Source organism: Balaenoptera acutorostrata, chromosome 2, assembly GCF_949987535.1.
Source record: "Balaenoptera acutorostrata chromosome 2, mBalAcu1.1, whole genome shotgun sequence".
NCBI lineage: Eukaryota > Metazoa > Chordata > Mammalia > Artiodactyla > Balaenopteridae > Balaenoptera > Balaenoptera acutorostrata.
Genome location: NC_080065.1, coordinates 52,459,783 through 52,482,441, shown reverse-complemented (window position 1 = coordinate 52,482,441; position 22,659 = coordinate 52,459,783). Strand labels below are relative to the sequence as shown.

Genomic DNA, 22,659 nt, shown 5'->3' with positions numbered 1-22,659 from the left:
TAAAAATTTGTTTAAAATTCTTGGAGAAAATGCCTTTTTGCCCACATGTTTCAAATTGAAAATCAACTTTACTATAGACAGGAGTTCTGTGGAGTGTACAAAATTCCTCATATTTAGAGATCAAATGGCCATCCAAGATAGATATCATGTTTCACAGGCATTATTTTTAGTCACCCTAAAATTTCAGCCATGGGACCAAAATTTAGTGTTCTGTGCCATGTGGTCACTGGTTTCACATCATGGCTTAAGAAAATACTGGCATTTTGTTTTTTAAGAAAGAAGTCCTACCTTATGCATACAAGCAAAAAGGGGAAAAGAAAAAGAACGGGGAGGGAGCAAAACCTTTGTTTCAAAGACAAGATACTGAAGGCAAAAGAATGTGGAGCTTTAACAAGTTCAAAGAAAAATATTCGCTGGCTGATCACTGATTTGTATGCACTCTAAACAATTCTATAAATAAAACCAATATAGCATTTCTTAATCATGACCCCATCAAAATGAAGTATCTCCTAATTATTCTTTCAATGTCAAATATATACCCTAGAGTTGACATTTCATTTTTAAAGGTTACAGCTACCTCATAGGGACTGAACTAAATGTATTCTTATCCTTCCTCTGAAGTACAACAGTACACCACTGCACAATGGCATCCAATTTGAAAACTAATGGTAAAGGAAATTCTTCAGGAAAAAATGAAAATCTATCAAGCTGAAAATCTAAAATTAGTTCTACTTTCTAATAAAAAGAAAATACATAAAAGTGCATAATCAGAATAAGGAATTCTTATGCCAGCTTGTACTGCAAATTTTCCAAACAATGCAGCAAACATAAACCCAGTCCAGATGTCAATTATGAATACAAATACAGCTTGAGTTTTTTTGCTTTTTTTTTTTAAAGGCAGTAATTTTTTTGAAATAGTTAATGCAACTGTTGCTAACACAATAATCACAGTACTCCTGGCTTCACATACTAAACTGGACTTCTGATCAAGTGCTGATTAGCCCAGTAAGGGAGGTCACAAAAAAAACCTAAATCCATTTTCAGTCATGTCTGGTCTTGTACCCTCCATTCTCCTTTTTTAGCATTTGAAGACAACAGGTTGAGTTGGCAGATATTGTTTATGGACCCCTGAGGTTGTTTTTACCAATTCAATCTCAGTTTTACTGAATTCCTGATAACAGGAATAGGATTTGCAGGGAGAGCAGGGATATCAGAAAGGTCTGTACTGGATGTTTTCTGAGAGGCCAACAGAGAAGCCGCTGTCTGAATGGTTTCCTTTTTTTTTTTTTTTTTTTTAATAAATTTATTTATTTTTTATTTTTGGCTGCGTTGGGTCTTTGTTGCTGTGCACAGGCTTTCTCTAGCTGCAGTGAGCAGGGGCTACTCTTCATTGCGGTGCGTGGGCTTCTCATTGCGGTGGCTTCTCTTGTTGCGGAACATGGGCTCTAGGCGCACAGGCTTCAGTAGTTGTGGCTCGCGGGCTCTAGAGCACAGGCTCAGTAGTTGTGGCACACGGGCTTAGTTGCTCTGCGCATGTGGGATCTTCCCGGACCAGGGCTCGAACCAGTGCCCCCTGCATTGGCAGGCAGATTCTTAACCACTGCGCCACCAGGGAAGCCCACTCTGAATGGTTTCTGATTGAGTTGTACTTGTCTCTGTATCAAGTTGTTCCTTTGTTTCTGTTTTATCATGTCCACTCAAAGCAAAACAGCATCTTCACTTGTCTCATCCTCTTCTGTTTTGGTTTTCTTGGGACTCTCTTCTTTATGAGGTGAGAATGTCCTCTTGACTCCTACTATAGGATTAGGTGTCTTTGTTGCTGCATTTCCTGAAGGTCTTGGTGGTGGGTTTACCAGACGTGTTGAAGAAACAACTCTGGAGACCGTAGGCTTTGGTGGTGATGAAATGGCTGGTTGTGTGGCAGTCTGAGGAATGCTTTCACTTGATGTACCCCCTGAGCTTTCACTGGAATTTACCTGTGGCACAGAAACTTCAGTAGCCTGTATGCTGGTCCCAGATGCTGCTGTTACAGCTGGAGCAGGACTGTTGCTGCCCTGAGAACTGCCGGAACTGTTCAATGGACTGGCCTTCACAGCACTGGTAGGTGAAGGCAGAGACGTGCTGTTATCACTGTCCATAGACAAGTCGAGGCTGCTGCCATTCAGAGGTGTCAACCTGACACCTTTTGTTGAACACTTTTTCTTTTTCTGACGCACATGATTAGGCAGTAGTTGATGGAGTTGCTTTCTTCTTACATGCACTGCAGCAATTTTCATGTCCACCTCAAACATCTTGCTGTTTATTGCTTGCCTATAAAGACTGAATATCATAGGTGAGACCAACACTGAGATTTTCAGAGTTTTCTGTTTTTTTAAACATTAACCCAATCAGCCACATTGTGCAAAATTCTTGTCAGGATTTTCTTTGGGTGCTGGAAATGTCTGGGGATTCACATGAGCCAGTGTAATAAATTCATTCTTCTCCAAACTTCCAACCAGGATTCGGATTTTTGATTCCACCAAGCCCACCCATTTTAGGCATTGTTTTTCAGTTGGTGCACTTCCTAAAGTACAATATAATGCTTGTTCTTTTGAAAGAAGTTGGAGCTTCAAAAAGTTTGGACCACTCTGCCTTACTCAGCAAAATTTCATCTGTGATAGCAAGACCTTGTTTAAATTCCTCAACCATGACCATCCATGTTGAAACGGACACATTGTACGTGGAGTTCTGTTGTGGGTATGGCAGTGTAATTATAGGCATAAGATGGTACCTATCACTGGGGTTTACCCTTGGGTCCCATACCGGCAAATTAAGATTGCATTCTTCAGGCTGTTTCAATAGGACTGGATTTGGCCATTCCCATTGAGAAAATACCAAGAAAAATTTATGTACAAGAGTTGATGCTACTGCATTTGGATAAAGCTGGCAAGTTCTTGCTACTAGCATAGCCCAGGAAACACCACCGAGGAAACCTAATATATTGGAATAGATGTTGTGGCGTTTGGCCCACAGTTTGATAGCTCTCAGGGTTAACCTGAAGTTGTCAGTGTTTGGTACTAGATGTAAAATGTCATCAGTTACCCTGCAACCGTTAAGACTTCCTGTGCATCTTATATCTAAATTTTTAAGCAGACTGTCATCTCTTAAGTCCAAGTCTTCTGGAATAGTCTGCAGTGCTAATCTTGCAAACAAAATATCAATCTCTATCCCATCAAAAAACAGTTTGATAACTGGTACAAATGCCTCTTCAACAGCTCTTAAATCTTTTACTTCTTCCTATAATTTCAACTTATCATAGAATGAGGTGAAAAAGTCACTTCGATCAACATGTCTTGGTGCAACACACAACACATCAATATCGGCACCTTCTGTATATGCTCCTAATCTATAAGATCCAAATGTAAAACTTTTTCCACCAACCTTTTCAATTACAGATTGTGGAAGAGTCTTGCTTTCACTGATTTCTCATATCCACTCTTTTACCAGGTTATTTAATTTTCCCAAAATTAAAGTCCTCTTCCTCTTCAAAAAGAAAGTTCCTCTTCCTCTTCAAAAACGCCAGAGGGCTTCAGAGTCTCAGTTTCTGTGTAAGCAGGGAGTCAGTCTCCTTGGGGGCTGCTAAGCTGATAGGAGAGGTAATGCCACAGTGCTTCTGTGGCGGCTGTGTCTGTGGTGATCCCTGCGTTGTAACTGGAAATGGCATCGTCTCCTGCACTGGCACCGCCCAGTCACTCCCCCCCCCCACACCCCCGAAACCGCTGCCATCCTGGGCAAGATCCACTGAGGCGGGGTGGGGGGATGTTTAAGCACTTCTCCTCCTTCCCCTTCGTCCTAACATGGCCTCAGCTTCCTTTAATTAAACATAAGTAGGTAGACATACAATAATATAAAACTAAATGAAAAAAAGGGAAAAAAATGACGAAAAACTAAAATTATCTTCTGATAAACTACCACTAGTGCCATCAATATTCAAGTTTTTTTAATATGAGTATCCTGCCACTGCCCCAAAATATTCAGGAATGAAAACGAGCCAGGCACTGTTCTAAGGACCTTATATGTATTAATCCATTTAATCTTCACAACAACCCTATGACATCATTATTATTGCTATTCTGGTTTCACAGATGAGGAAAGTGAAGCAAAGAAGGATTAAGTAATTTCATTAAAGTGTGTGTTTTTTAATCATCATGCTATCCTGCCAAAATCATGTAATACATTTCATCTCTGGATGTCAGGGGTAAATAACAAAATACTAGTTTTAGACAACTTACAGCCCATTGTTAAACTGAAACATCAAAATACTATGAAATGCACACTGTCTGTTTTTACTAAAAAGTTTCATTAGACTTTCAAAGACTTCAACACTGCATAGATAGGGCAGCAAGTTTTTGGTCCTATTATTTATTTACCAAGACTTTATTTTATTCACCTAAAAAAAAGCTATCAAATAATGCCGTGGGTCTCAATGCTAACTGCACATTCAAATCAGATGGGTACTGTTAAAAGGATGTTGATGCTAGGGCCACCCTTTTTTTTTTTTTTGAGTCTATCTATCTATCTATCTACTTATTTTATGGCTGCATTGGGTCTTCATTGCTGTGCACGGGCGGGCTTTCTCTAGTTGCGGAGAGCGGGGGCTACTCTTCGCTGCAGTGCATGGGCTTCTCATTGTGGTGGCTTCTCTTGTTGTACAGCATGGGCTCTAGGCACGCGGGCTTCAGTAGTTGTGGCACACGGGCTCAGTAGTTGTGGCTCATGGGCTCTAGAGCGTAGGCTCAGTAGCTGTGGCGCATGGGCTTAGCTGCTCCGTGGCACGTGGGATCTTCCCAGACCAGGGCTCGAACCCGTGTCCCCTGCGTTGGCAGGTGGATTCTTAACCACTGCGCCACCAGGGAAATCCCAGGGCCACCTTTTAGATAAAATAAAACTGAATCTCTGCGAGTGGGTCTAGGAATCAATATATTCTAAAAAATTTCCAGGTGATTCTAATGCACACCAAAGGTTGCTAATGACATTCCAAGAAGGATAAACTATGAAGATCCTTCAAGGTTGTGAAGCCAAGTGTGAAAAACAGTCCACTAACAAGGGGTAACTAACTAATGACCTGTAAGCAGTGACTCAATATGTTGAATTTATATAAATTGAAAATCTGTCTTATGGTCATATGCATGGTTTAAAAAGCACAATGTTTTGTTGATATTGTTGAGTTTCTATCATATTATATGTGGATGCTTATGTATGTCTTCCCTGCAAGATAGTGAGTTCCTACAGGGCTAAAGTCATGTCATATTAATCTTTGTAGAAGATAAAATCAACAATGTAGTAAGAATTTTTGATTAATTTATTTTATTTATTTTTGGCTGCATTGGGTCTTCGTTGCTGCACCTGGGCTTTCTCTAGTTGCAGTGAGCGGGGGTTACTCTTCATTGTGGTGCGTGGGCTTCTCACTGCGGTGGCTTCTCTTGTTTCAGAGCACGGGCTCTAGGTGCGCGGGCTTCAGTAGTGGCATGTGGGCTCAGTAGTTGTGGCTCTCGGGCTCTAGAGCGCAAGCTCAGTAGTTGTGGCACAAGGGCTTAGTTGTCCCACAGCATGTGGGATCTTCGCAGACCAGGGCTCGAACCCATGTCCCCTGCACTGGCAGGCGAATTCTTAACCACTGCGCCACCAGGGAAGTCCATGTAGTAAGAATTTTGAACACAAAGAATTGCAGATTTAACAACTGCGAGGGACTATCTGATTTAAAGAGTTGTATTCTGATACAAAGTTTTAACACAGAAACATTTCAATAGAGAGGAAGAGGAATTATCTTTTAAAATAATAAAAATCACGTGCCTTTTATTTTTGTGAAGATAAAACTGTTAGGGGGGCATAGCATGGTTTTAAAATTTATAAATAAATTATTCTTCACAGATAATACAGAAATAGTTACACTACAATCTGTCATTTCCCATTTTTTAAATAAATGTAAATAGCAGAATTTCAAAAGACTACTAAAATGGGAATTTATTATGAATAAGAAACTAATTTTTTTTTTTATCAAAGTCGTATGTATTCACTCAACAAATACTAGCAAGCAATGGTTTTGGACCATGTCTCCTAAGAAACGATTAGTCTTAGGAAAAATCCTAATCAGGCATGGAATTTCTAGGATCTTACCTAATGATCATCATAATTGTGAATTAGACAACTGTTCGATCCTTGAAAGTATGTGCGTATATACACGCATGTAGATGGCAGAAAGAATTAAGGTTTTTCTAAAAAAGCAAACAAATACTTAAACGTACTCTTCACAGTCCCATTTCAAACCAGAATACACACACCCTGCTCTGAATTTGCATCACTAACCTTTACAATTTTGTTTACTTTGGCTGAGGATGCTGGAGGTGGGGGTGTCTCTGGACTGGGCTCAATTTCTTCATCTGGTACAAGGTCAGGGTTAAGTGAAAAGATGCTCTCCAGGTCAATCTGTTTTATAAAATGCATATATTTTGAGAGTGAATTTGGACAATTAACCTTTCATTTTCAAATAAATTTATACACAGAGAATAAATGTTAAACAATTTCAGCCTAAGGAACATTATTACCTTGAAAATTAAATTATCTAGAATTATAACCCACATATATTTAAAAGAATCTCTCTTAAGGTAGTACTTTGCGGTCTTAATTATATGTCCAATCACATAAGATATGCAGGAGGAATCTACCTTTTTTTCAGTGAAATTTTTTAATCACTTGAAAGTTTTTCAAGAATGATAAAGGATACATGCACTATATTAAACTATACAGTTTTCTGTTTTGTTTCATATTCAGAATCTTGATTATAAGACTAGAAATAAAATTCAACCCAGTGATCATACCTCTTTGCCTTTTGTATCTCCATTTTCTATCCATTCAACAGTTACACTTTCATTATCTTCATTTAAAGATGTTACCATTGCTTGATGTATTCGGCCTAAGTGAGAATAAAATATACACTTTAAAAATGCCACAAATTATGGTATTCCTAAACACTGTCAAAAACAATTTTATAATTTACAGACTTACAGAACTATGATACTACTTTCCTTACAAGGGATTTCCACAGATTCTCAGGATTAGGGAATGAACTTTATCTATGGGACCATAAATCAATTTGCCAACTGTCAAGACCAGGAACTCACTATGAGCCAACAGTGATTCTGAAGAACACAGAACAAAAATTAATGAAGCAATTTTTAAATACTATATAGATATAAATACTTTTAACTTAAATTTCACTATCATATACTACACAATTGATCAAATTGTTTTAAAATTATTAAGAAAAGGAATCTGAGTCCAAAAAGTTTGGGAAATACTAATCAAAAATGTTCTCTAAATCCATTCCACTCCTTACTTTCTTTGACGACTCCAGTATTTACCATCTATACAGAGAAGACGTCATATATTTATTATGTATTAAACTTGTTTTCCCTCTCTTAATAGACTGTGGATCTTACCTGTTAATAACTATAGATTAAATATTTTACATTTTTATATAATATTCCATTATGTTTACCACAACTTATTTAATACCTATTGCTGGTCAGTTAGGTTTGTGAAACTTTTTTTTACTATTATAAACATTGCAAAAAATACTATTGCACATGCTGTCATGCACTTGTCATCGCACAGATCAACAGATATATATATATATATTTATTTATCTATATTTATATATATATATATATACACACACACACACACACACACACACACACACACAGGAGTATGAGTACTGAGTGTATGTGTGTGTGTATTTTTTTCACTTATTTCATCTGTTTTCATCTTACCCACTCATTTGATTATTAGTCAAGTAAGGATAGGAACTATTTGTTATATATCTGCATCTTCAATATTATCTAGTAAAATGCTGAACATATGGAATTTTCATATGTATTTCCTAAATGAAATCTTTGAGGCATCTATAATTTATCTTAGAATAATTTACAGCTCTTTAAATATCTTTTTAAAATCCAGATATATAGTATATAAAACAATGTTATTGTAATAACAAGGCATACAATATCTTTAAAGAAAATATGAATACTAATAATTTTATAAGTATTATTGTTTATGTATGAAGTTACTGTCAATCAATATTTTTTCTATATGGGCTCATATAAAAATTTGAAGAAGAAATAAATAAATATAATCTTGTTAAAAATTCAAACATTGAAGATTTAAGTACATACTCTCAGCGATAATATTTGTGCTTTTTTAAAAGCTAAAATATATACTGGCAATCTTTCCATGACAGATCAACATTAATTTTAACAACTTCATAGCATTCCATAAAAGGAATGCATCATAATTTATTCCTTTACTAGAAGTAATTTAAATTGTTTCCAACTGTTTGCCATTACAAGATGCTGCACTGAGTATATGTACATAGGTGTGACTGTTTTCATAAATAAAATTTCTAGAATCAGACTGGGTTAAGGAGATTGAAATTTTGATAGATATTTGAAAATTGCTCTCCATTTATCTTCCCACCAACAATGGGACCTATTCCTCTATACCCTCATCAACACTGAGCATTATCAATTTAAAATACTTTTACCAATATGATAGGCTAGATCTTTCTTTAAGCTACTACTTTGTGAGCACATGTATGTCAGAGACTGGCTCATTTAATCTACATTGGTTCATTCAACATAACAAACATATCTATGAAGTAGCTATCTCCCTTTTTAAAATGAAGAAACTGAAGCTCATGGTTACACAGCTAATAACTAGCACGGATTTGAACCTCAGTCAGATGCAAAAGCACTTGCTACTATCACTATGCTTCTCTTCTCTCCTAAATCAAGCTGATAAGGAAGAAGCCTGTGTGGCTTAAATTCCAAATACCCCTGTAAAAATTCATAAACTGTAGCATAGACTCTCAACCCTCACTGTGCACCAGAAACTCCTAGGGAGATTTTTTACAAAATAAAATGATGATGCCCGAGTTTTACCCCCAGATACTGTCATTTCTTACCAGTTCCACGGAAGTCACCTTGTAAGCCCCCAAGGCCTTGATCTTGGATTATTGCAATTCTCTCCCGACTACTCTCTCTCTTCTACCAGCTCTGCCCTACTGCTTATTCTCCATAGAACAGCCTAAACAATCCCGGTAAAAACTAAGTCAGATTATTCCTTTGCTCAAAACTTTCCAGTGGCTCCCCATCTCACACCGAGTAAAAGCCAAAGTCCTTCCAAAGGCCTTTTAATGTCATGTAACAAAGACCTACATGATCTGACCCCTCATTACCTCTGTGACCTCGTTCACCCCTGACTACGGTAATTCTCCAGTTTTACTGACTGATTCCTATCTCACACAGTATTCTCCCTCCCTCCAAAAAAGTTCTAAGTGGGTCAAGGACTAAAATGTGAAAGACAAACGTAAAAGCAACTGAGTGACTAGTGGTGCCATTTACTCAGATTAAGTGTACATTAGAGGAGAAGCAAGTGTCGGGGTGGGGAAATGACGAGCTGGAAAAGACTGAGAGGATTCAAGGGAGAGGATTAAAAACAAGGGAAATCAGATAATGCTCCCTGAAATTTGATTTGGACAGAAATCAGGTAAATAACCAGTACAAATAGTATATGTCAGTTGGGTCCTCTGGGAAGCAGATGTTGAGACAGCTATGAGGACAAGAGGTTTATTGTGAAAGATAAAAGGAGAAGGAAACAGGACTGGGCATGGAAAACTTTCAGACCATGATGCCTATCTGAAACCTCTGAAAGAAAGGGGACATAAAGCAGGATTGAGCAAAGAAAGCCTCAGACCCTGATGCGGATCTGACAGTCTTGGCCAACCCATCAGGGAGCTCCAGAGCAAAGACTGACCATTAGAGGAGTGCCACACTGGGCCTAGTACTCACACCATGCTCAGTCACTAGCTGGAGGTTTCCCAGGAAACACAAGGCCTCAGCTCAAAAACTATGGAGACTTGAAGATATTAACAGCTGAGGCTGTCAGCTAAATGTACTCCCTGAAGCTGAAGAAGTTCTTTTTTCACAGGAAGATCCAAGCAGTGTATCTATATGATTGCCACAGGATGTGAACAAGAGAAAGATTGAGTTTAACTGGTAATGGAAGTGGAGAGTAGACCCCAGAGAGCCATGAGCTGCCCTGCTATCCAGCATCACAATCTAAGAGCGACCACTGCTTGCATCAACCCCCTAATTTATCACCATCTCCATAACACGAGTAGTGAGGCTGAGACCCAGCAGCCACTCCTCCCCCAACTCACCACCCTTGGCAGCCTCACAACAGTAACACCCACTAGTGGGGACAAGAAGATTATTGCTACAAAGGTTTTGGGAAAAGTGAAGTGGTTTAATATAACACATTGACACGATTTCATCAATAGGAAATGACCCCAAAGAAGATGCATTTGAACACTGGACTACCATAAAGAATAACTTCCAGTAGGAAATGGAGAGGCTGTGGTTGAGGTTGTTGAAGAAGAGTACAGATAGAGGTATCCATGCAATTCCCAACAGAACTACCACAATAATGAGAATAGAGAAAAGCCCATGCACGTTTCAAAAGGCAAGACCAACACCACCATTCCTTACTGTTAAGCATCTAACACAATATTCCAATATTCCTAAGGAGGGAGAAGTGACTTAGTGTACTGATAACTAAGTGTGTGAGGAGAGGCAGACCAGTGGGACAATGTCTGTATTAGGATCACTGATTACGATTTCACAGGGACTTTAATCTCGAAAGACAGCCTCAGAGAGATCAGCAAGGAAAAGGATAAAGAAAATCACGGAGATAACACCCAGTATCAGCAGTCTTCTCAACACTGGTACCTCCACAACTTCCATTACTAATGCAAACACCCAGAAAGCCTTAAGCCACAAGTTAGGAGAGTCAAAAGTAGCTGATCCACCAGTTAAGACGAAGTTCTAGACATGTAGTAGGGCAGGACTGAGAAAATGTTGGCTTATCTCTACCATAGTCCAGTTTACTCATCCAACAAGAAATGAGTGTGAAATTCCAGCAATAAGAAATGAATAAAAAGACTGGATCTGAATGAACAAATGAAGTGCTAAGTGTTTGCTTTTTGCCGGTGGGTCAGGTAACTAGAAATATCTGGAGTACCTATGCAGCATGGGGGGCTTTATTATTTTTACCAAATGATGTCTCTGAAAAAAAATTTCTAAGACTGAATTTTCCCAGTATGTCTTTAAAGGTTTTTGTTTGTTTATTTTATATATGGCTCAGTTGAGATACTCAAATATCTCATTTTTAATTGTAGTAAAAATTTACAATTTGATTTTTTCAAAAGTCAAATGGTAATCACCTGTTAACAAAGGTGTTAAATAATAAAATAAAAAGAGGGGCAGATATGAGATTTTTCAAAGGAAAAAAAATCATTATGATTTAGTGATAAATAACATATAGGTATTATAGGAAAATTTTGAGCCTAGATGACTGGGAAAATGATGCTACTAGTGGTGGAACAATGATATACTTTCTCCTGAGTCTATGTTGTTAATTACAATCATGCACTGGTGTTATTAAGACAACTACAGATACAGAATTACAAGGTCAGTGTTAGAAATATCTTTCCCTAGAACCTGTGACAATCTTCCCATGTGGCCCTCCAAATACCATCCTATTTCTCTGATTTGAGAAAATTCTTATACTCCATCCTAATTTGTTGTCCTTTGACTCTGATTCCCCATCGACTTTATTTTAAGTTATATCATACACACATCTACACTTTAAAAAACAACAAACACCTGTGTATCCACCATGAGCCAGGTTAAGAAACAATACCTTTGAAAGCCCATATGTCCCCCTCCCTAAGTGAACCTCCCTCTCCCTCTCCTTTCCCCCTCCACCAGAAGTAACCAATACCCTGGTAGTTTAGATAATCATACTGTGGCTTTTCTCTATAGTTTTTTCATTTATAAATGTAACACACACAAAAATTTAAAGTTTGCCTATTTTTTAAACTGTACATAAATAGACACTACTTGTAAGACCTCTTTCTTTCAGACAACACTATTTTTCCGAGATTCACTTATGTTGCTGTTCACTCATTTATGTTCACTCATTTTCACTACATATGAATATGCCAAAATTTATCTATTCTACTGTTGATGGACATCTGTTTTTATGTTTTTGCTGTTAGGAACAATGGTGCTGTAGGCATTCCTATACATGTGTATTGATACAAATACACAAGTATTTCTGGAATATACAATGAGAAGAAATACAGAGTAGGAACATCTATAACTTTTCTAGTTAGCGTTATGATGTTTCCTATAGTAACTGTAACTGCAAAGATTTGCAATCCAACTAGCAATTACTTCACATTCACAATAATACTTAGTATCTGTCAGATTTAATATATCATATTGTGGTTCTAATTTCTCTGACTAAATGAGGTTATGCCTATTTTGAGTTCCTTTGGCCATTTGGGCCTTTCATGTGTTTTTTTTATTTTTATTTTTTTACTACTTCTCTACAGAAATTCTCTATATATTCTTGCTAATAATCTTCTGTTATATGTTGTACCAAATACTTTCTCCAAAGTTGTGGCTTATCTTTTAAGTTTCTTTATGGTGTCTTTTGATGAATTTGATAAGTTTTTAATTTTAATGTAGTCAAATACATATATATATTTCTCAATTATGGCTTTTTATGTCATAAAATTCTTCCTGAGACTCAGGTCATTAAGACAGTTTCTTATATTTTCTTCTAAAGTTTTACAAGACTTACTGTATAGCACAGGGAACTGTTCTCAAAACTCTGTGTAATGACCTATATGAGAAAAGAATCTAAAAAAGAGTGGTTATATGTATGTGTATAACAGATACACTTTGCTATACAGCAGAAACTAACACAACATTGTAAATCAACTATAGTCTAATAAAAATTTTTTTTAAAAATAAAGTTTTACAAAGCCTTTTATATTCAGGACTGTAACCCACTGTCATTTTGATCTTTGTGTATGGTAACACAACTTCCATTTTTCCCCCATGGAAAACAAATTTTTCCAGCACCACTTCCTGAAAAGCCCTTCCTTCTGCTTATCTGCCCCGCCTTATTGTTCTTTAAGAGTTTCTTTGATCTTCTTAGTCTTTTGCAGATCTGTATAAATTTTAGAATCAGCTTGTCAAGTTCCAAAAATAAAATAACAATAAAAAAACCCCACCTGTTAGGATTCTGATTAGAATTGCATTGAATATTTTGTTTTAGATTTTTACATCATTATCAAGAGTAATACTAGCCAGCAGTTTTTCTTTCTCATACCAACCTTATTCTGGAATAGCTGGTATAAAATAAGAATTATTTGAAACTTGAGTGTTTGGTAGACACTGGCTAAAACCATCTTGGCTTAGGGTTTTATTTGTGAGATGATTCAATTTCCATAATATAGGATTATTGTAGTTTTCTATTCTTTACTGTTTTGATAATTACATTTTTCTAGGAGATTTATATTGTTTTCACATTTGGGGCATAAAGTTGTTCATAATTATGTTGAATGCCTGTGGCATCTGTAATGATAATCACTTCTTATTCCTAATTTTTCAACTTTTTTTCCTTGATAAAATCTCACCTGAGATTTGTCAATTTTGTCTTTTCCAAGAACATGGGTTTGTTGAGCCCCTTTACTATACGTTATTAAATACTTAATTACTGCATTTAGTCCTTCTTATTTCTTTCTTTCAACTTACTTTGGGCATATTTCGCTGGTTCTTAAATTCTTAAGGTGAATGCTTTAGCTCATTCATCTTTATCTTTTTCCTTATAAGCAATTAAGGCTACACATTTCTCTCCAAGAACAGCTTTAGTAGCATCTTAAACATTTTCATAGGTAGTATTTTTGTTATTGTGCAGTTCAAATTATTTTCTAATTTTCTTTATGATTCTTTGACTCTCGGTATCCTGTTACTGGTTTCTAAAGCTGAGATACATCACCAATCAGAACAGATAAAGCCACAGATAATTGGTATGACTTACCCAGTGCACAGTGGCTGAGTATCACCCCTGTAGTTCTACCCTAATGACACTGGACTACCTCCCTTGGAGGAAAATTTCCTATAAACTTAGCTCTGGGAAGCAAATCAGCAGGCATTTTTGATCAGCATCTTTAAAGAGGAGCCACAAGTCTTTGTCTTCAAACAGTGAACCTGACTCTGGTTCTTTTTGTTTTTTAGTCCCCCATCATCCTTCAGGAGTCAAATTTTTCAGGAGTCATCCTTCAGGAGTCAAACCTTGCCTGCTCAGCCTCACTCATCCCTCAGTATTTCTGATCCATTTCTGCTCCACGGTGTTACCTTGTTCTTGAGCTCACTATGCCTTTTTAAAGGTTTTCTCTCATATGTCTGGGGCAGATGGATGCCAATATATGAACTTTATTGTACTATTTTGACCAGAAGTGCCCATTCATCTTTAAGTCCTATTTCATGTTCACAGAAAATGAAAGTGAGATTTGAAAACTGTTAAGTTCACACTATAATATAAAATCAACACTATTATATAAATTAATGACAACTGTTACAGTTTCAAAACTCTATTTTTTAAAACTTAAAAATCTAGAGACAGATTTAAAAGTTTTCAGCTTTACTTCAACCTACTTGTAAAGATAAATTACAGTGTAGAAAATGTCATCTGTTGAGAGTGAAATAAAAAAACAGTTGCAAAGAGTTTTGAGAAATACAGAGAAATCCTGCAGAACATCTCCCCAATCATTTTCCCAGTAGAACACCTCTTGGTTTTTAATACACAAACTTCACAAAAATTATTTCTCAATGTAAGATATTTTGGCCAATGTTTAAATAGGAAAAGATTTATATTTGTCCATGCCAAAACTCAATTCGCATTTTAAACAAGAGTGTGCAAAGAAAAGTTCTGAGTTACATTCCAAATATAACTGATAGATGGTCAGAATCACAATTTAAAAAGCATGCCAAGTATCAAAGTGATACAAAACATAGGCATAATACTCAGTGTCAGCCACTTCCTGAGACCGTGTACTTGTCCTAAATGTATTTCCACAGCCTTTTATATTTATTTCATCCTGTTTTCCCCAGTGTTGAATGAGTCCCAAAATATTTAAGAAAATGCTGAAGGAAAATATTGAGGATGGGGAAAAAGCAATTATAATGGAAGAAAAGATTTTACTGTATATGAAATAGATTTGTTACCCTTATTTTTTGTTTGTTAAACATTACAGTATTTTACTTATATGTAGGTGAATTTATAGTGTCTGTTACATTTTTGAAATTGGTTAGGAAGTTTGGGTTGATGACTACTGTTTCAATTTTTTCCTATTTAAAATAAAGGCAAACAGATTCCCAGGCAGCATTTTCCACATAAAACATCTGATTTTTAGGAACAGATTCCTGACCTCAGTGGGAGATGAATGTATTGTTTAAAAACAGGATCCTCTTGGTTTCTACTATTGAGAACTAACAGACTTTTACATATAATTAAATCATATGAGAACCACCGTAACTATAAGAAGAAAAAAATCAAGAGTCTATATTTGACCATTTTTAACCTAAAAAAATGACAATTTCATATGGTTAAACCTAAGAGAGGAGGAAAGAAGGGTCCTGAGGAGTGGGGTTCCAAGCAGTGTTTTCCAGAACTTGAGGTGCAGCAAAATGGTGGTAGAAGCTTGTTTAAAAATTCAGACTTAGGGCTCATCTTTGTGACCTCTATTCACGAAATCTCGGATGAAGCGCAGAAATAAGCGACCCTGCGTGGAATCTGAGGAGCTGAATAAAATGGTGGCCTGAGCAGAGACTCTTAAGCAAGTAACGTTGAAGTCAACATGGAGAAGAAATGAGACAAAGCAGGGAATGAGACAACACTTAAGGGCCTATTGAAACAGTTCAGCCGTGTGGACGAAAGGCTCTTGGTGCTCCAGCCAGGCATCAGGGCCGTGCCTCTGAGGTGGGAGAGCCAACTTCAGAACACTGGTCCACAAGAGACCTCCCAGCTCCACGTAATACCAAACGGCAAAAATCTCCCAGAGATCTCCATCTCAACATCAAGACCCAGCTTCACTCAACGACCAGCAAGCTACAGTGCTGGACATCCTATGCCAAACAACTAGCTAGACAGGAACACAACCCCATCCATTGGCAGAGAGGCTGCCTAAAATCATAATAAGGCCACAGACACCACAAAATACACCACCAGACGTGGACGTGCCCACCAGAAAGACAAGATCTAGCCTCATCCACCAGAACTCAGGCACTAGTTCCCTCCACCAGGAAGCCTACACAACCCACTGAACCAACCTTAGCCGCTGGGGACAGATACCAAAAACAACGGGAACTACGAACCTGCAGCCTGTGAAAAGGAGACCCCAAACACAGTAAGATAGGCAAAATGAGACGACAGAAAAACACACAGCAGATGAAGGAGCAGGCTCAAAACACACTGGACTTAACAAATGAAGAGGAAATAGGTAGTCTACCTGAAAAAGAATTCAGAATAATGATAGTAAGGATGATCCAAAATCTTGGAAATAGAATAGACAAAATGCAAGAAACATTTAACAAGGATGTAGAAGAACTAAAGAGGAACCAAGCAATGATGAAAAACACAATAAATGAAATTAAAAATACTCTAGATGGGATCAATAGTAGAATAACTGAGGCAGAAGAAAGGATAAGTGACCTGGAAGATAAAATGGTGGAAATAACTACTACAGAGCAGGATAAAGAAAAAAGAATGAAAAGAACTGAGGACAGTCTCAGGGACCTCTGGGACAACATTAAACGTGCCAACATTCGAATTATAGGGGTACCAGAAGAAGAAGAGAAAAAGAAAGGGACTGAGAAAATTTTTGAAGAGATTATAGTTGAAAACTTCCCTAATATGGGAAAGGAAATAGTTAATCAAGTCCTGGAAGCACAGAGAGTCCCATACAGGATAAACCCAAGGAGGAACACGCCAAGACACATATTAATCAAACTGTCAAAAATTAAATATAAGGAAAACATATTAAAGGCAGCAAGGGAAAAAAAACAAATAACACACAAGGGAATCCCCATAAGGTTAACATCTGATCTCTCAGCAGAAACTCTGCAAGCCAGAAGGGAGTGGCAGGATATACTTAAAGTCATGAAGGAGAAAAACCTACAACCAAGATTACTCTACCCAGCAAGGATCTCATTCAGATTCGATGGAGAAATTAAAACCTTTACAGACAAGCAAAAGCTGAGAGAGTTCAGCACCACCAAACCAGCTTTACAACAAATGCTAAAGGAAATTCTCTAGGCAAGAAACACAAGAGAAGGAAAACACCTACAATAACAAACCCAATACATTTAAGAAAATGGGAATAGGAACATACATATCGATAATTACCTTGAATGTAAATGGATTAAATGCTCCCACCAAAAGACACAGGCTGGCTGAATGGATACAAAAACAAGACCCATACATATGCTGTCTACAAGAGACCCACTTCAGACCTAGGGACACATACAGACTGAAAGTGAGGGGATGGAAAAAGATATTCCATGCAAATGGAAATCAAAAGAAAGCTGGAGTAGCAATTCTCATATCAGACAAAATAGACTTTAAAATAAAGACTATTACAAGAGACAAAGAAGGACACTATATAATGATCAAGGGATCGATCCAAGAGGAAGGTATAACAATTGTAAATATTTATGCACCCAACATAGGAGCACCTCAATACATAAGGCAAATACTAACAGCCATGAAAGGGGAAATTGACAGCAACACAATCATAGTAGGGGACTTTAACACCCCACTTTCACCAATGGACAGATCATCCAAAATGAAAATAAATAAGGAAACACAAGCTTTAAATGATACATTAAACAATATGGACTTAATTGATATTTATAGGACATTCCACCCAAAAACAACAGAATACACATTTTTCTCAAGTGCTCATGGAACATTCTCCAGGATAGATCATATCTTGGGTCACAAATCAAGCCTTGGTAAATTTAAGAAAATTGAAATCGTATCAAGTATCTTTTCCGACCACAACGCTATGAGACTAGATATCAATTACAGGAAAAGATATGTAAAAAATACAAACACATGGAGGCTACACAATACATTACTTAATAACGAAGTGATTACTGAAGAAATCAAAGGGGAAATCAAAAAATACCTAGAAACAAATGACAATGGAGACACGACGACCCAAAACCTATGGGACACAGCAAAAGCAGTGCTAAGAGGGAAGTTTATAGCAATACAAGCCTACCTCAAGAAACAGGAAACATCTCGAATAAACAACCTAACCTTGCACCTAAAGCAATTAGAGAAAGAAGAACAAAAAAACCCCAAAGCCAGCAGAAGGAAAGAAATTATAAAGATCAGGTCAGAAATAAATGAAAAAGAAATGAAGGAAACAATAGCAAAAATCAATGAAACTAAAAGCTGGTTCTTTGAGAAGATAAACAAAATTGATAAACCATTAGCCAGACTCATCAAGAGAAAAAGGGAGAAGACTCAGATCAATAGAATTAGAAATGAAAAAGGAGAAGTAACCACTGACACTGCAGAAATACAAAAGATCATGAGAGATTACTACAAGCAACTCTATGCCAATAAAATGGACAACCTGGAAGAAATGGACAGATTCTTAGAAATGCACAAACTGCCGAGACTGAACCAGGAAGAAATAGAAAATAGGAACAGACCAATCACAAGCACTGAAATTGAAACTGTGATTAAAAACCTTCCAACAAACAAAAGCCCAGGACCAGATGGCTTCACAGGCGAATTCTATCAAACATTTAGAGAAGAGCTAACACCTATCCTTCTCAAACTCCTCCAAAATATTGCAGAGGGAGGAACACTCCCAAACTCATTCTACGAGGCCACCATCACCCTGATACCAAAACCAGACAAAGATGTCACAAAGAAAGAAAACTACAGGCCAATATCACTGATGAACATAGATGCAAAAATCCTCAACAAAATACTAGCAAACAGAATCCAACAGCACATTAAAAGGATCATACACCATGATCAAGTGGGGTTTATCCCAGGAATGCAAGGATTCTTCAATATACGCAAATCAATCAATGTGATACACCATATTAACAAATTGAAGGAGAAAAACCATATGATCATCTCAATAGATGCAGAGAAAGCTTTTGACAAAATTCAACACCCATTTATGATAAAAGCCCTGCAGAAAGTAGGCATAGAGGGAACTTTCCTCAACATAATAAAGGCCATATATGACAAACCCACAGCCAACATTGTCCTCAATGGTGAAAAACTGAAACCATTTCCACTAAGATCAGGAACAAGACAAGGTTGCCCACTCTCACCACTATTATTCAACATAGTTCTGGAAGTCCTAGCCACAGCAATCAGAGAAGACAAAGAAATAAAAGGAATCCAAATCGGAAAAGAAGAAGTAAAGCTGTCACTATTTGCAGATGACATGATACTATACATAGAGAATCCTAAAGATGCTACCAGAAAACTCCTAGAGCTAATCAATGAATTTGGTAAAGTAGCAGGATACAAAATTAATGCACAGAAATCTCTTGCATTTCTATACACTAATGACGAAAAATCTGAAAGTGAAATTAAGAAAACACTCCCATTTACCATTGCAACAAAAAGAATAAAATATCTAGGAATAAACCTACCTAAGGAGACAAAAGACCTGTATGCAGAAAATTATAAGACACTGATGAAAGAAATTAAAGATGATACAAATAGATGGAGAGATATACCATGTTCCTGGATTGGAAGAATCAACATTGTGAAAATGTCTCTACTACCCAAAGCAATCTACAGATTCAATGCAATCCCTATCAAACTACCACTGGCATTTTTCACAGAACTAGAACAAAAAATTTCACAATTTGTATGGAAACACAAAAGACCCCGAATAGCCAAAGCAATCTTGAGAACGAAAAATGGAGCTGGGGGAATCAGGCTCCGACTTCAGACTATATTACAAAGCTTCAGTAATCAAGACAGTTTGGTATTGGCACAAAAACAGAAATATAGATCAATGGAACAGGATAGAAAGCCCAGAGATAAACCCACACACATATGGTCAACTTATCTTTGATAAAGGAGGCAAGCATATACAGTGGAGAAAAGACAGCCTCTTCAATAAGTGGTGCTGGGAAAATTGGACAGGAACATGTAAAAGTATGAAATTAGCACACTCCCTGACACCATGCACAAAAATAAACTCAAAATGGATTAAAGACCTAAGTGTAAGGGCAGACACTATCAAACTCTTAGAGGAAAACATAGGCAGAACACTCTATGACATACATCACAGCAAGATTCTTTCTGACCCAGCTCCCAGAGAAATGGAAATAAGAACACAAATAAACAAATGGGACCTAATGAAACTGAAAAGCTTTTGCACAGCAAAGGAAACCATAAACAAGACCAAAAGACAACCCTCAGAATGGGAGAAAATATTTGCAAATGAAGCAACTGACAAAGGATTAATCTCCAAGATTTACAAGCAGCTCATGCAGCTCAATAACAAAAAAACAAACAACCCAATCCAAAAATGGGCAGAAGATCTAAATAGACATTTCTCCAAAGAAGATATACAGATGGCCTACAGACACATGAAAGAATGCTCAACATCATTAATCATTAGAGAAATGCAAATCAAAACTACAATGAGATATCATCTCACACCGGTCAGAATGGCCATCATCAAAAAATCTAGAAACAATAAATGCTGGAGAGGGTGTGGAGGAAAGGGAACACTCTTGCACTGTTGGTGGGAATGTAAATTGATACAGCCACTATGGAGAACAGTATGGAGGTTCCTTAAAAAACTACAAATAGAACTACCATATGACCCAGCAATTCCACTACTGGGCATATACCCTGAGAAAACCATAGGTCAAAAAGAGTCATGTACCAAAATGTTCATTGCAGCTCTATTTACAATAGCCAGGACATGGAAGCAACCTAAATGTCCATCGACAGATGAATGGATAAAGAAGATGTGGCACATATATACAATGGAATATTACTCAGCCATAAAAAGAAATGAAATGGAGGTATTTGTAATGAGGTGGATGGAGTTAGAGTCTGTCATACAGAGTGAAGCAAGTCAGAAAGAGAAAAACAAATACAGTATGCTAACACATATATATGGAATCTAAGGGGAAAAAAAAAAAAAAAAAAAAGGCCATGAAGAACCTAGTGGCAAGACGGGAATAAAGACACAGACCTACTAGAGAATGGACTTGAGGATATGGGGAGGGGGTGGGGTGAGATGTGACAGGGTAAGAGAGTGTCATGGGCATATATACACTACCAAATGTAAAATAGATAGCTAGTGGGAAGCAGCCGCATAGCACAGGGAGATCAGCTCGGTGCTTTGTGACCACCTAGAGGGGTGGGATGGGGAGGGTGGGAGGGAGGGAGATGCAAGAGGGAAGAGAAATGGGAACATATTGTATATGTATAACAGATTCACTTTGTTATAAAGCAGATGCTAACACACTATTGTAAGGCAATTATACTTCAATAAAGATGTTTGAAAAAAAAAAATTTAAAAAAAAAAAAAAAAACCTAAGAGAAATGTAAATTTCACCCCAAATTTAGATGTCAGGATAATTTATAAAAATAATATCTACTAAATCAAATAATGTAAATATATAAAATATTTTGAAATCATAATCTTTATTTCAAAGCCATTTATGTTTAGTTCACTTTAAGAAATATCTTTACATCATTTAAGCCTCAACTTTTCGTTATGGTGAAATCGAAGGGAGAAAGTTCATACCTCAAATTTTAAAAATCTGTTAGTAAATATTAAGACAAGTGATTTTTTAAAAAGAAAAAACCCCACAAATGACTGAACAGAAGAACAAACACCTGAATTCAAGCCACCTTTGCCCCAGTGAACAAAAATAACAAATATATGCATCCTATATTTCAGGACTTTCTAATCTTTAAAATTAAGATGGCTACTTAAGATTGCTATTGGTGCTATTTAACTTGCCATAAAATCTCATCTATTTATTTAGCTGTCAAAAACAACTTTTACATGTTGACAATTGCCTTTGGTCTTTGAAAACAGGATCCTATTATATGTTTCCTAGTTCACAGCTGAATTCACAGCAGCTGTGAGGCTAAGAAATGCCAGCAACCAATTAGGCTGGCATAAACCTTGTCTAGCATATAAAGTATAATTTGGCTGCAAATGCAGAAGGCAAGAGCTAAAATAAAGCAGTCAAGAATACTAATAAAATATCATTACAAGTATTTAAAAGTCGGAATATTTAAAATGCTAACAAATACATGTACATTATTAAAAGGATATAGTGGTAGAAGGTAAGGAAAAATATGAAAAAGTGACAATTCTTTTCAGACCCACGCTGTTTTTAAAAAGGTTGCAGCTGTTTGTGACATACCTAGGATTACAAACTCCATGTTTTCTTTCTATTTCTAATTACCCTAATCATAGAGTTGAGGTATACATAAGCATACATGCAACAAGTCTTCCTAAAAAGTAAACATTATTTTTATCAGTCCCTCTTGAGCTGTTTCCATAAAATTTTCTTTTCATATTTCTAAAATAGTAAGATGCAAATAAAGTTTTCAAAACTGAAACATGAAAGAATAACACAACTAAAATGATTAGTGAAAATAAAACTTGAATTGTGATTGTTT

At 36.8% G+C, this 22,659-nt stretch overlaps 1 protein-coding gene and 1 pseudogene across 8 annotated transcripts in view; both read right to left on the bottom strand.

Moving 5' to 3' along the window:
• KIF2A (kinesin family member 2A) overlaps positions 1-22,659 on the bottom strand; it is a 76,977-nt gene that overhangs the window by 31,741 nt on the left and 22,577 nt on the right. For 4 of the 8 annotated variants that reach the window (XM_057539743.1, XM_057539746.1, XM_057539745.1 and 1 more), the window contains exons 2-4: positions 7,161-7,178; positions 6,858-6,952; positions 6,346-6,465 (exon numbers count right to left, since the gene is read on the bottom strand). In XM_057539743.1, the coding sequence (XP_057395726.1) occupies positions 6,346-6,465; positions 6,858-6,952; positions 7,161-7,178 (233 nt within the window). The remainder of the gene's footprint in view (positions 1-6,345; positions 6,466-6,857; positions 6,953-7,160; positions 7,179-22,659) is intronic. The other 4 variants (XM_057539744.1, XM_057539751.1, XM_057539748.1 and 1 more) reach the window with 1 other exon arrangement.
• LOC103012299 (poly(A) polymerase alpha-like) lies at positions 912-3,703 on the bottom strand (annotated as a pseudogene).